General features: G+C 40.5%; 1 protein-coding gene across 6 annotated transcripts in view; it reads right to left on the reverse strand.

The window, feature by feature from the left end:
- Nucleotides 1–13711, reverse strand: part of LOC124718890 (F-box/LRR-repeat protein 4-like) — a 116079-nt gene that overhangs the window by 55018 nt on the left and 47350 nt on the right. For all 6 annotated transcript variants that reach the window (XM_047244535.1, XM_047244537.1, XM_047244534.1 and 3 more), the window contains one exon: nucleotides 8052–8220. In XM_047244535.1, the coding sequence (XP_047100491.1) occupies nucleotides 8052–8220 (169 nt within the window). The remainder of the gene's footprint in view (nucleotides 1–8051; nucleotides 8221–13711) is intronic.

Genomic DNA, 13711 nt, shown 5'->3' on the forward strand with positions numbered 1-13711 from the left:
CAGTGGGACAGTTAAGTGCAGTCGGGAGGATAGACAGTGGGGAGAGGAGAGGTGGGGGTAGTGGAAAAGGAGAGAAGAAAAAAACTGGGTGGGTTGGTGGAATGAGGGGTTTACAGTACTGAAATGGGAAAAAGGAAGGAGCTAGGTGGGTAAGGACAATGACTAACAAAGGTAGGGTGATGCGAACGAAGAATATATAGCAGGGAGAGTCCGACCCGCGCAATTCAGAAAAGCTGCTGTTGTCGGAAAGAATGGATCAGGATCCAGTAGGATTTCCAGTCTCTACTCAAATCCTCAGGCCCATCTCAGAATCTCTTCCCAGAGTACATCTCTCTCCTCACCCCTACCATTCCCTGAACTCACTCCTTCTACATACTTCGTAAAGTCCACGAACCCAATCACCCGGGACAAGTTTACAGTGCCCCCACTGAGAGAATCTCTGTTCCTATAGACCTACACCTTCAGCCTATTACCCGGAACCTACCCTCCTATATAAAAGATACCAACCATTTCCTGCATCGACTCCACAGTTCCTGTCCCTTTACCACACAGAGCCCTGCTCGTCACTATTGATGCCACCTCCCATTACATTAATATCCCCAATGCCCATGTACAGCTGTCGAACACTACCTTTCCCAACACCCATCGGATTCCAAACCGACCACCTCTTTCCTACTTGCCATGACCAACCCACAACTACTTCTCCTTTGAAGGCATTACCTACAAACAAATCCGAGGTACGGCTCTGTGCACCTGCATGGCACCAACCTATGCCAACCTACTCGTGGGTCATCTACAGAAATCCTTTCCATACACCCAGAATTCCAAACCCTATACCCGGTTCAGATTTAGCGATGACATCTTCACGATCTGGATCGAGGATGAGTACACCCTATACACCACATTCCTCCGGAACCTCGACACCTGCTCCCCCATTTGCTTTACCTGGTCCTACTCGACCCGTCAGGCCACCTTCCTCTATACAGACCTCTGCCTCACAGATGGCTACATCAGTACCTCTGTCCATATCAAACCTACCAGCCACCAGCAATACCTCCATTTCGACAGCTGCCACCTGTTCCATACTGAGAAGTTCCTTCCGTACAGCCTAGCCACCCGTGGTCGTCGCATCTGCAGTGACGAGCAGTTCCTCTCAAAATATACAGAGGGTCTCACTGAAGCCTTCACACGCCATAGTTATCCTCCCAACCTCATACAAAAGCAAATCTCTCTTGCTTTATCTTTCCAGTCTCCCACCACCTCCCAAAGTCCCACCGTCCGGCCACGGAGGAGCATTACCCTGGTAACTCAGTACCACCCAGGACTGGAGCAACTGAATTACATTCTCCGCCAGGCTTTCAACTACCTCTTGTCGTGCCCTGAAATGAGAAATGTCCTACCCACTATCCTTCCCACCCCTCCCACAGTGGTATTCCACCATCCACCGAACCTACACAATACACTCGTCCATCCCTACACAACCCCTGCACCCGATGCCTAACCTCGTGGCTCATACCCCGGAATACACGTAGATACGAGACCTGTCCCATACATCCTTCCACCACTGAGTTTTGCAGGGTCGTATCACTGTGAATGCAGCTCCGGCAAGCCTTTGAGGGAGGCAGTCAGCCTCACGGTTGACAGGATTAGTGTCGGCACCGAAGTCCTGCGAATTGGGACAGACAACACGGGGGTGCATGTTCGGTCTGGGTTACTTCCGCTTGCCAGCTAACACAAACATCTACCACTACGAAGGTGGGTGGTTATTTTGAAACCTGCTGGAAAGCCGACCAGGATGGGGAGGTAGGCGAGTCGTCACTGCCAATGAACTTTTAAGTGCTAAATTATTTCTCTGTATGATAACTAGGTAATGCCGAAAGTATACATGGGGTGTTCAGCATGACTTGTTCTACGTCACTCTCATAAGGCCTCGTGCTTCAAAATCTTCACCCCCAAATGTTTGGGCAAGTCGTAATTGCCCTCACCTGGCGAGAGTACAATTAAGCCAAAAGGATCTATGTTCCTTCAAAACCTCAAGTCTGCTAATAAATTGTCGACTCAGCGGAGATAAAACAAAAAGATAAAAAGATTTGATATGGCAATTACCATAGCAAAATTAATGAGATTAGTAATATTAACAACGAATCTTGTTTATAGGTGTATGTGATAACTGTTATTAAATAGGTCTAATGTGACTTTCTGGGTACTTTGTTAAGGTAATATTTTGCAACTGCTGCCATAAGCTAATATAACAAGTAAATAATATTTACTTACCATGAATATAGATTATACGATTACTTGCCCAATTAAACAAGAAATATGTCAACTTGATCTGACCACAATCGCACCTTATGCATTTGCAGGAAGGTGAAGATGTCAAAACTGGTTTGCAAGGTTATGTGCTCTCATGCTCAGATAAAAAAGTTCATGGAGTAAGGAGGTTCAGCTTAGGTAATATATATTAGCCAAGCACTGCCAAAAAATCAAGAATAAAATAGTAGTAGTAGTAGTAGTAGTAGTAGTAGTAGTAGTATTTTTCAAAAGTTTATCTAAAAAGATAATACCGGCCACAGCACACATCCTGTTTCGAGCAGACTGCACATCTACGCCATAGCCTGTGTTTCTTGGACTGGTCACTTGGAGTGACACGAGGAAGTGCCTCCCAGTAAAGCGAAGAGGATTCTTGTCATCAGAGCGTCTTCCTTTATTATCTCTTCTCCGTTCTGTAGCAAAATTTTTCCAAGCGTTATTTTTTCAGAGGGCGGCGCGGCACTCCGTCACGTCATCATCGGCAGCCTTTGGAATTTGCGCCCCTGGCAGGGGCCACTCTTGCCAACCTGGGTACACCCCTGGATAAGCATCAACCACTGTGCTGCATTCTACGAGGGTGGTTTGAAAAGTTACCGGAATCACCACGAGAGGTTAGCGCAAGCGCAACGAGTTGTTCACGTGATATTCATTGGAGTGTTGCCTGTAAACACGTGCCACATCAGTGCTCTTGGAAGAGAGCTGTGGCGGTGACATAGCTCTGTTGTTGTTCCTGCGCAGTGATTTGCAAAGACATTGGGAGGTAATCGAGATTCGAACAGTGATTAAGTTCTGTGACGAAACAAGCTGGGATATTTTTACTTGCCCTCTTGGTTTGCCATCTGCCTCCTTAAATTCATTTTTTCAATTTAACTAAGTACCATTAACTTATGTGCATGTAATCTGTATTTTCATAAAAGAGAAAGGTTGGTCCTCAGCCTTAAAGAATATACCACCAGATCTAATTTTGTGCTTAGTTTTATTATGTAATTGAATTTCCTGATTTATTTCGACTATTCCTAGTTAATAACTTTTATTATAGGGTGAAATCAGTAATTGTTTCGTAATTAAAATTCCATTGTTGATGTATAAACAAATATATAAAGTCTGTACTAATTATAAACATTTGAAGGAACAACTAATAGTATTCTTAAAGCATTTATTTGGCTCTATTCGAAAACATGTTAGCAAAGACAGCCCTTAATTAGTCCTTAAGTAATTACCAGGTTTGTCGAAAGTATTGTTCGTATAACTATATCATCATTTAAACAAATAATTCGGCTTAACCCCTGTAGCAGAAGCAACTGTTAGAAAGAAAGAATTTTTCCATGTATTCAAGTTAATTGAATGGAATATGTTTTAATTGTAATTTCTGTAACTTTAACATCGGACAATGTCTATTTTCAGTACCTATTATTGTTATGATATATAAAGGCCAGATTTTTGGGCTCGACTCAGTCAGTCCGTGGCCAATTTTCAGATGAAAAATCCATGCTGGTTAGCTCACAACAATGCATCAACTTAGCCCTGAAACAACTGTTACACCAATAGTCTGTGTGTTAAAACAAAGACTGAAACATGTGGTTAGGTTTTTACCACTCATAGATGTTCAACAGTAAACTATTGTAGCAGTATGCTGATGTTTGCCTGCAAACTATTAATGAGGCTTATCGAAAGGTAGACAATAGTGAACTGGCCATATAACTCTGTATTATTGGTCGGGGGTTGTGAACAGTGAATGTAAAGAACTAGGAAACACAACTGTTGGCTACATACTTTATAGTAGTCAGTGTTGAACTTCCACCCCCACCCCCCCTCATTTTTCAGCCAGTATCACAATGCAGTACGTCGACACCGAGGACCATCAACGGCAAAATAAAGCAGGTGAATGTCACAGTACTTCATAAAGAAAAGTATGAAAGCAAAAGACATTCATGCCAATTTCCAGAATACACTGGGGGACTCCGCTCCTTCATATTCAACTGCTGCCAAGTGGACAAATGAATTTAAATTTGGTCAGGAGAGCTTAGATGATCCACGCAGTGGTCGGCTGAGATGTGTCACTACTCCAGAAATCATTGCGAAAGTGCAGAAAATGGTCACGGACGATTGCAATTGAAAGTGTGTGAAATTGTGCACGCTTGCCAGATGTCATCTGAAAGGGTATATCACATTTTAACTGAAGAATTAGAAATGAAAAAATTATCTGCAAGATGGTGGCCGTGACTCTTGACGGACGCCTGCACACATGCGCCATCGCTATGGCAAAATTACTCGCACTAAGGTATGAATTGTTGCCACACCCACCTTATTCACCTGATATGGCTTCATCAGACTTCCGTGTCTTCCAAAGGCTGAAAATTTTTCTTGGGGGATGAAGATCTACTTAAAACGAAGAACTGATAGCCAGCGTTGACAACTATTTTGTAGGCCTGGAGGAAACTCATTTTCGAGATGGGATCAAGACACTGGAACATCGTTGGTCCAAGTGCATTAATCTACAAGGAAACTATATTGAAAAATAAAAAAACTTTCAGTGATGTAAGTAATTTTTTCCTGTCCTGTTCTGAGAACTTTTCAAACCACCCTCATACTCGCACATGGGCGTGACAACCAACAAGCTGTCTGTCCACACAAATGGCCTCTGACAAGCTTTGGCCGAGAAACAACTGTATCATACTGTAGCTGAGCACATTGCCCAACATGACAGCCTTCATTTCAATGACTGCTTCACAGCCTATGCTACCTGTACGAATCATCACCATCTGACAACTGAAGGATGATCACCAGAGTGGTATACAGTTTTTCGTATTGGTATCACAGTTCTCGGACAAACTGCTTTTAACCAATATATTCATACCAGAGTATCAGCATTCTGAAAAGGTATGTATCCAGCATCAGTTTCTGAGTTAAAAGTTTTGGATTTCTTCCAAATTTTTTGTCCTTTGTGGCAAGCAAATGAGAAGAAGCACATTCACTTGCAATAGCTCACTTTCGTCCACTTCACAGCCATAGTGAGGCTTGTGTAAACACTTCTGACTCGGCTACATTTTTCTACCAGAAATCGGGACACGAAAATTGGTGATGGGGTCTGAGGGCCCTTCCTTGGAACTTTAAAAAAAATTGACAACAAAAATCTTGATCTGAAACCAATTTCTAACATTTGAAAATTAAGTATTTAAACATGAAAGGGTTGATTTAAATGCTTTATGCTCGGCAGTGACGTCACAGGGTGAACATCAGTATGCCAAAACGCAACTTAACTACAAGTTCACACACTCGCAGTACTGAAGTTTGGGAAGTGTTTGTGTATACTATATAGCCTGTGCTAAACAGATCACGAAAGGGTAATTCATCACTTCTGAAAAAACACTGGTTTCAAAACAGTGCAAAGAAAAACATTGTATTATCAAACTACTAAAATAAATAAAATAGTGAATTCTATAATTTTAGCAGGGGCTCCTGTAAGACCGTAATTTTAGCCTAGACATCATGATAATTATGGAAAAATCATAACACTTGGCATGTCTGAATTCCAGGCAACAGTGGCCGGTAATGTTGGCATACATGTGGTTACAATTTGCATGGCTGCAATATTGCTGGCATAGCCCTTATAAATGTACTTTAAACGTCTGTCACTGAGGTTTGGGTCATTTTGGTGGTCCCTAAAAAGACTCCATTTGGGCCAGCCTCAATTCTTGGGAACAGGAAAATGGAATCAGTCTGCCACAGCACGTCAGTAGGGCTGATGGGGCGGTATTGTCAACACCACTCAGCTACAACTGGGGGAGGTGTGCCCCGAGCCTCGCTGCCATGCTATTGGAGCTGTCACCTCGTGTTAAAATGACCTTTTTCCTCAACCTCGCTAGTGCATCAACGTAGTAGGCAGCATTAGCTTTCTGTCCTCAGGTTATCAGTGGCCTGTCGAACTCAAAGATAATATCAAAAAGGGCAACTCGTACAGTTTTCACTTTTGACGCACTCGTCCTGACCACCTCGGCGCGAGAAGTCACCGACGTGTGACATTTGAAACTATAGCTCCTAATCTTGGTGTCATACTCTAGCAGCGACATTTTGTTGCTGATAATGAAGTGACAAAAAAATGTATATTTCAAAATATTTCTCCCAACACCATACGGTTGTTCCCACAGCCAGCAGTCAACAATTTGAGGCTCGAATAGGCACACACTTCCTGCACATCGAGTGTGTCACTGTGTATCACGTATAGTGATTTTCTGAATACTGACCATCTAAGTTTGAAAAGTCACAAACATCGTGACACTTTTCATTACTTTTGCTGGTGGGAGACTCCAGAAAATGGTTCGCCATTCACGTCTTACTGGCACTGCTTAATGACTCTGACCATCTTGTAACTTGAGAATTTGACAAGGCCGAGTCCTCGTACTCTTGCCAAATCATTTTGTATGTCACTGCAAGACTTTAATTTTAATGTAATCTGACACTGGCAAATTGGTACACCTGATCTATTTCAGAAAATATTTTCTTATTCAAAATTTTACAAACAGTTGTCCTGACCACACTGGATTTTTTACTTTTATGAGTCATCAGAGATAAAAAATATAGAAATAATGAAATGCAAATGTTACTGTCGTATATATAGAACAAATACAAACTGGAAGACAGAGAAAAAAAATATAGCCAGTGTCACTTTACAAAAGTAGTCACATAATGCCTGTCTCCCTCACTTGACATCATCTGTTGGACCTACTCATGCACCGTACTTGTAAAATGGAACAGTTATGTTTGTAGACAGTGCTCATTTTGCTTGGATTACAAGTCTGAAAAGAACAATAAAAAATAAGATTAAAAAAATTATAACTAATAATTATTTTTATTTTTTATATATACCGGCCACAATTTTGAGTAGTTGACGAAACTAAGATAAATGCTTACTGCGACCTAGCAGACCACTTGTTCAATAAACAAATGAGAAACAGTGGTCTTGTTATTGCTTTTTTTTTTAAACAAACATATTTTTAAATTGTTCTTTCTGCCCAAGTAAGACAAGCACAGTCGTGTACCCTTTGTGTGTCCAACTGTTCCACTTAATAAGTACGACACACAAGCAGGCAAAGCAGAAGATGACAAGAGATTGAGATGGGCGGTATATGAGTGTTTGGCATGTTACTTTCGTATAGTTTTACCCCCTTCCCCTCAACAGTCTCTCTCTCTCTCTCTCTCTCTCTCTCTCTCTCTCTCTCTCTCTCTCTCTCTCTATTCTGTAATATTCAACAGTAACTTTGACTTCAGTTTTTTCTGCACTTTTTAGTTCTGACAATGACTCACAAGAGTCAAATCTGTTACGTTGTTGCAAGTTCACCAGCTGAAATCAAAAAGAGGACTTTACTTTGAGTTTGGGACAGAACTCAATGGTGGACACCAACACCATCACCTGGCCCCCATACTCTATAAGGAGTCTAATAGAAACATCAGTCTTGATGCTTCCCAAATTAGAAGATAACCCAGCTAGTAAGTACTGGAAAGCCAGGAGACCCCTTCCCCCTCCCCACAATATAACTGATCAGTTCACATCAGTCAAGGTATGTGGGTGGCACCTTAAGCCGGGATCTACAGAAGCACCAGATCGAAGATAATTTCATTAGTCATTACTTTCTGGACACATTGTGCAGTGTGATGTTTGCTCCATAGCAGGCATCTGTGCTCAGAGCACTGCAGCCAGACAGAATCAAATTTGTGCTACAGCATAAATACAGGACACTTACTGTGTATGTCAGCATCTGCCACGGACTCGTCTGCAGAGTGGTGAGGTGCGGGCAGCTCCTGGACAGAGCCTCGAAGACTCTGTGCGAAACATCCTTCTCCATTATCACAGTCCGCAGCTGTGGCACAGCGTCAAATGTCGCGATGGCCTCCTCTTCACTCGTTTCCCATCTGAGTGGAGAGCACAAGATCGACTGCATGAGCAGAGCATTTTCAGAAATAACCCTGTTACTGCAAATAAAGCACTATTGGTGCAATTGTGTCCATTGTCTGTCTACTACAGTATGAGAGAGGAATTAAGATCTCTTCACTTTCCAAACAGTGTACGACTCAGGTGACCTGATCACAGTACAAGCATATTTCCGTCAACAAATTTGTTTGAATCACAATCTAGAAAGCAGTTTCGCACTAAGAAGACTTGGTATAACTGCAGCTGCTGACACAAAAGCATTGTGTAAAATTCAGCCTCATCTACATGTCTTTTGTGTATCACAATTTGTTTCAGACCTATCAGTCTGTTTCCATATGGTATCTAAAAAGAAACACCTTCAAAATGTAGTAGAAATGGGGCCTTTCTAACATGCTACTATCTAAAAATAACATTAGTGAACTCAGTTTTTTTAAAAAAAAAAAAAAAAAAAAAAAAAAAATCAAGAACCTGACAGAGCTGGTACACCACAATAATTATGAACAGCCCACTGTTCAAATTGGCAATCACCAAACCATATTTCAGGGTCATTCCATTCCAACTGGTCCAGGAAAAAATAATTGGTTGCTCGAGCATCTCATCTCAGAAAAATTTGATATTTGCTGGGTGAATTCCCTCATGTGTAGTGGCCTCAAAAAATTTGTTTCATTCTTTGGCCTGCAATATATTTGTTAGGGGACCAGATAAAAATCTGAAAATTACACACTTGATAGACTTTTATGATATCAAACTTCAGTATAAATTTCAAAGGCAAGTGATGGAAAAAAATTGCCGATATGAGTCAAAAATACTTTTCTTAATATATGCAACATCTGGATCAAAGGAATAAAATATATTAATTGCATAATTTAAACACACAAAAAACACAGGAGATTAAATAATGAATGATTATTTGTCGAAACAATCCTCCGCAGAAGGTTTCAGCAGGCTAGCGGAAAGTATTTGGAAGTCTGTACAGGTTCACAGACAAGCCCGTACAAGTCTGTGTGTTGTCTTCCGACTTTCACCAATGTCTGTTCACTCACACTAAATTAACAACGTGCTCTTGAAGTGTGCAGTTTAACACTGGAATCTTTATTAATGAAGCTCCCCATATGAGAAAACATGTTGTTTTTACTTACAAGTTGCCTCACACGTTAACTCAAGTTGCAAGTACCATGAAATTGACTACTTAAAGAAATTTCATCACCTTTATGGCCAGTCTTCTGTGGACCCTTTCAAGAAACATTAGAAGCCTATAACAAAAGGTCTGAGAGATATAACGTTTGACCATTATTTTAAAAATAAAAGCCCTTTTGCCAATATAATTCCAGAAAAGTCATCATTTCCCACATGTTATTATGAGATATTTGTCATTAACAAACAAAGGGATAGTAATAGTTGAGATAAAAAACTTTGTGACTCATCAGAAACTGGAAAAAAAATGGATTTAGCTTGTGAAGTCCCAGGTGTGTTGATAGCTGCTAGTAAAATTAGAAAACTAAGCAAAGCAAACAGACCTTTTGCAATGAATGCAAAAATTGAGAATGTAGCAACTCCTATCAAAAAGAATTTGAAAGTTTCATTTCAAAAGGACGATTGCACTAAACCAAATGAAAGTTCTAAAAATACTCTGTACAAATTATGATTTGATAGAAAAGCCAAACCCTAAATGCCATATTTCAAACAAAAAGAATAAAGCTAATATTATCAGTTTCCTACCAAATTCATGGAGTTGAGCAAAAGATAGTGGTGAATTTAATGTGTCAGAATGTTTGGTTAAATTAACAAAGCAGTTAGTAAAAAAGACAGAATTTTTTTACCTGCATTACAAAATAAAAACACATCTAATTTCACAGATGAAAATACAGTCAAAAAGATTATTAAGTTTTATCAAGATGACAATAACAGCTGTTTGATGTCTGACAAAAAAGAATGTGTTTCTGTAAAGAAAATGATACTAAGTCTCAGAGACACAAAAGGTTAATATTGTGTAATTTAAATGAACCGCTCACTAAATTCAAAAAAGAAAATCCTGACTTTAAAGCTGGGAGATCAAAATTTTGCAAATTGAGACCCAAATGGTCTATTGTTGCAGGGGCAGCTGGCACCCATAATGTTTGCATTTGTTTGTATCACCAGAATATAAAGCTGATAATAGATGGGGCCAATCTCAGAGTTGACTATAAAAACATTTTGGAAATTCTGGTTTACATCATTGACAGATACAATTGTATGATCATGGGAAAATATCAAGACCGTCCAGGCAAACAAGTTTGCTTTGACATGTTTGAAGAATCTGAAGACAAAGAATTGATGCCTGACAATACAGGATACAAACAATGGGCGACACTAGACACAATGGATATGGTGACAATTACAAAACTGTGATGAGTTTTTTTAAGTGTTGGTAACTAACCCTGAAATTCTGAAAATACATCATTTAATTACCAAACTCAAAGCAAGTAAATTTCTGAAAGACAAAAATGAAACATTGGCTGGTTGATGAATGTTTAGTTCTTGCGACTTTTCGGAAAACTATTCCTTTGTTGTGATGTTTAAAGCTTTCCCAGCGTACTGACTGTTCCATTTATGGGACCATTCCTTTGTTGTTCAAGCTGAAGTACAAGGGCATCACTGGATAAACAAACAGGCCACAGGTCATTCGTTTGTGATCTATTATAATAATCAAGATAAACGAAAGAACCACAGTTTTTTTTTGTCATAAGTGACTGCCTTGAACACAGTGCATGGTTTTCAACTGCAATTAACGAACTACATAAAACAGTACCATCCTCCCACAAATAAACTAATATACTTGTCTAATGATGTTGCAAGCCAATAAAAAAAAAAAAAAAAACATTATTAACATCTCATTTACAAAGAAGGCCATGAACTTCATCTACATCTACATGATTACTCTGCAATTCACATTTAAGTGCTTGGCAGAGGGTTCATCGAACCACAATCATACTATCTCTCTACCATTCCACTCCCGAACAGCGTGCGAGAAAAATGAACACCTAAACCTTTCTGTTCGAGCTCTGATTTCTCTTATTTTATTTTGATGATCATTCCTACCTATGTAGGCTGGGCTCAACAAAATATTTTCGCATTCGGAAGAGAAAGTTGGTGACAGAAATTTCGTAAATAAATCTCGCCGTGACAAAAAAGTCTTTGCTTTAATGACTTCCATCCCAACTCGCGTATCATATCTGCCACACTCTCTCCCCTATTACGTGATAATACAAAACGAGCTGCCCTTTTTTGCACTCTTTCGATGTCCTCCGTCAATCCTACCTGGTAAGGATCCCACACTGAGCAGCAATATTCTAACAGAGGACAAATGAGTGTAGTGTAAGCTGTCTCTTTAGTGGACTTGTTGCATCTTCTAAGTGACCTGCCAATGAAACGCAACCTTTGGCTCGCCTTCCCCACAGTATTATCCATGTGGTCTTTCCAACTGAAGTTGTTTGTAATTTTAACACCCAGGTACTTAGTTGAATTGACAGCCTTGAGAATTGTACTATTTATCGAGTAATCGAATTCCAACGGATTTCTTTTGGAACTCATGTGGATCACCTCACACTTTTCGTTATTTAGAGTCAACTGCCACCTGCCACACCATACAGCAATCTTTTCTAAATCGCTTTGCAACTGATACTGGTCTTCGGATGACCTTACTAGACGGTAAATTACAGCATCATCTGCGAACAACCTAAGAGAACTGCTCAGATTGTCACCCAGGTCATTTATATAGATCAGGAACAGCAGAGGTCCCAGGACACTTCCCTGGGGAACACCTGATATCACTTCAGTTTTACTCGATGATTTGCCGTCTATTACTACGAACTGCGACCTTCCTGACAGGAAATCACGAATCCAGTCGCACAACTGAGACGATACTCCATAGGCCCGCAGCTTGATTAGAAGTCGCTTGTGAGGAACGGTGTCGAAAGCTTTCCGGAAATCTAGAAATACGGAATCAACTTGAGATCCCTGTAGATAGCGGCCATTACTTCGTGCGAATAAAGAGCTAGCTGCGTTGCACAAGAACGATGTTTTCTGAAACCATGCTGATTACGTATCAATAAATCGTCCCCTTCGAGGTGATTCATAATGTTTGAATACAGTATATGCTCCAAAACCCTACTGCAAACCGACGGCAATGATATAGGTCTGTAGTTCGATGGATTACTCCTACTACCCTTCTTAAACACTGGTGCGACCTGCGCAATTTTCCAATCTGTAGGTACAGATCTATCGGTGAGCGAGCAGTTGTATATGGTATTGACTGCGTCTTGCCGCTTGTGTACTTTACATATGACCAGAATTTCTTCGGATTTTCTACCAAATTTCGAGACAATGTTTCGTTGTGGAACCTATTAAAGGCATCTCGCATTGAAGTATGTGCCAAATTTCACGCGTCTGTAAATTTTAGCCAACCTTCGGGATTTCGTGTTCTTCTGAACTTCGCATGCTTTTTCCGCTGCCTCTGCAACAGCGTTCGGACCTGTTTTGTGTACAATGGGGCATCAGTTCCATCTCTTACCAATTTATGGGGTATGAATCTCTCAATTGCTGTTGCTACTATATCTTTGAATTTGAGCCACATCTCGTCTACATTTGCATAGTCTGTTTGGAAGGAATGGAGATTGTCTCTTAGAAAGGCTTCTAGTGACACTTTATCCGCTTTTTAAATAAAATTATTTTGCGTTTGTTACTGGTGGATTTGGAAGAAACGGTATTGAGCCTAGCTACAACGACCTTGTGATCACTAATCCCTGTATCAGTCATGATGCTATATATTAGCTCTGGATTGTTTGTGGCTAAGAGGTCAAGTGTGTTTTTACAATTCGCGTGGGTTCGTGGACTAACTGCTCGAAATAATTTTCGGAGCAAGCATTTAGGAAAATCTCTGAAGATGTTTTCTGCCTACCACCGGTTCTGAACAAGTATTTTTGCCAACATATCGAGGGAAGGTTGAAGTCCCCACCAACTATAACCGTATGAGTGGGGTATTTATTTGTTACGAGACTCAAATTTTCTTTGAACTGTTCAGCAACTATATCATCGGAGTCTGGGGGTCGGTAGAAGGAGCCAATTATTAACTTAGTTCGGCTGTTAAGTATAACCTCCACCCATACCAATTCGCACGGAGTATCTACTTCGACTTCACTACAAGATAAACCACTACTGACAGACACAGACACTCCACCACCAATTCTGCCTAATCTATCTTTCCTGAACACAGTCTGAGACTTCGTAAAAATTTCTGCAGAACTTATTTCAGGCTGTAGCTAGCTTTCTGTACCTATAACGATTTCCGCTTCTGTGCTTTCTATTAGTGTTTGAAGCTCAGGGACTTCCCCAGCACAACTACAACAATTTACAACTACAATTCCGACTGTTCCTTGATCCAAGCACGTCCTGTATTTGCCATGCACCCTTTGAGATTTCAGCCCGCCCTGTACT

This window comes from Schistocerca piceifrons, chromosome 10, assembly GCF_021461385.2.
Source record: "Schistocerca piceifrons isolate TAMUIC-IGC-003096 chromosome 10, iqSchPice1.1, whole genome shotgun sequence".
Classification (NCBI taxonomy): Eukaryota; Metazoa; Arthropoda; class Insecta; order Orthoptera; family Acrididae; genus Schistocerca; species Schistocerca piceifrons.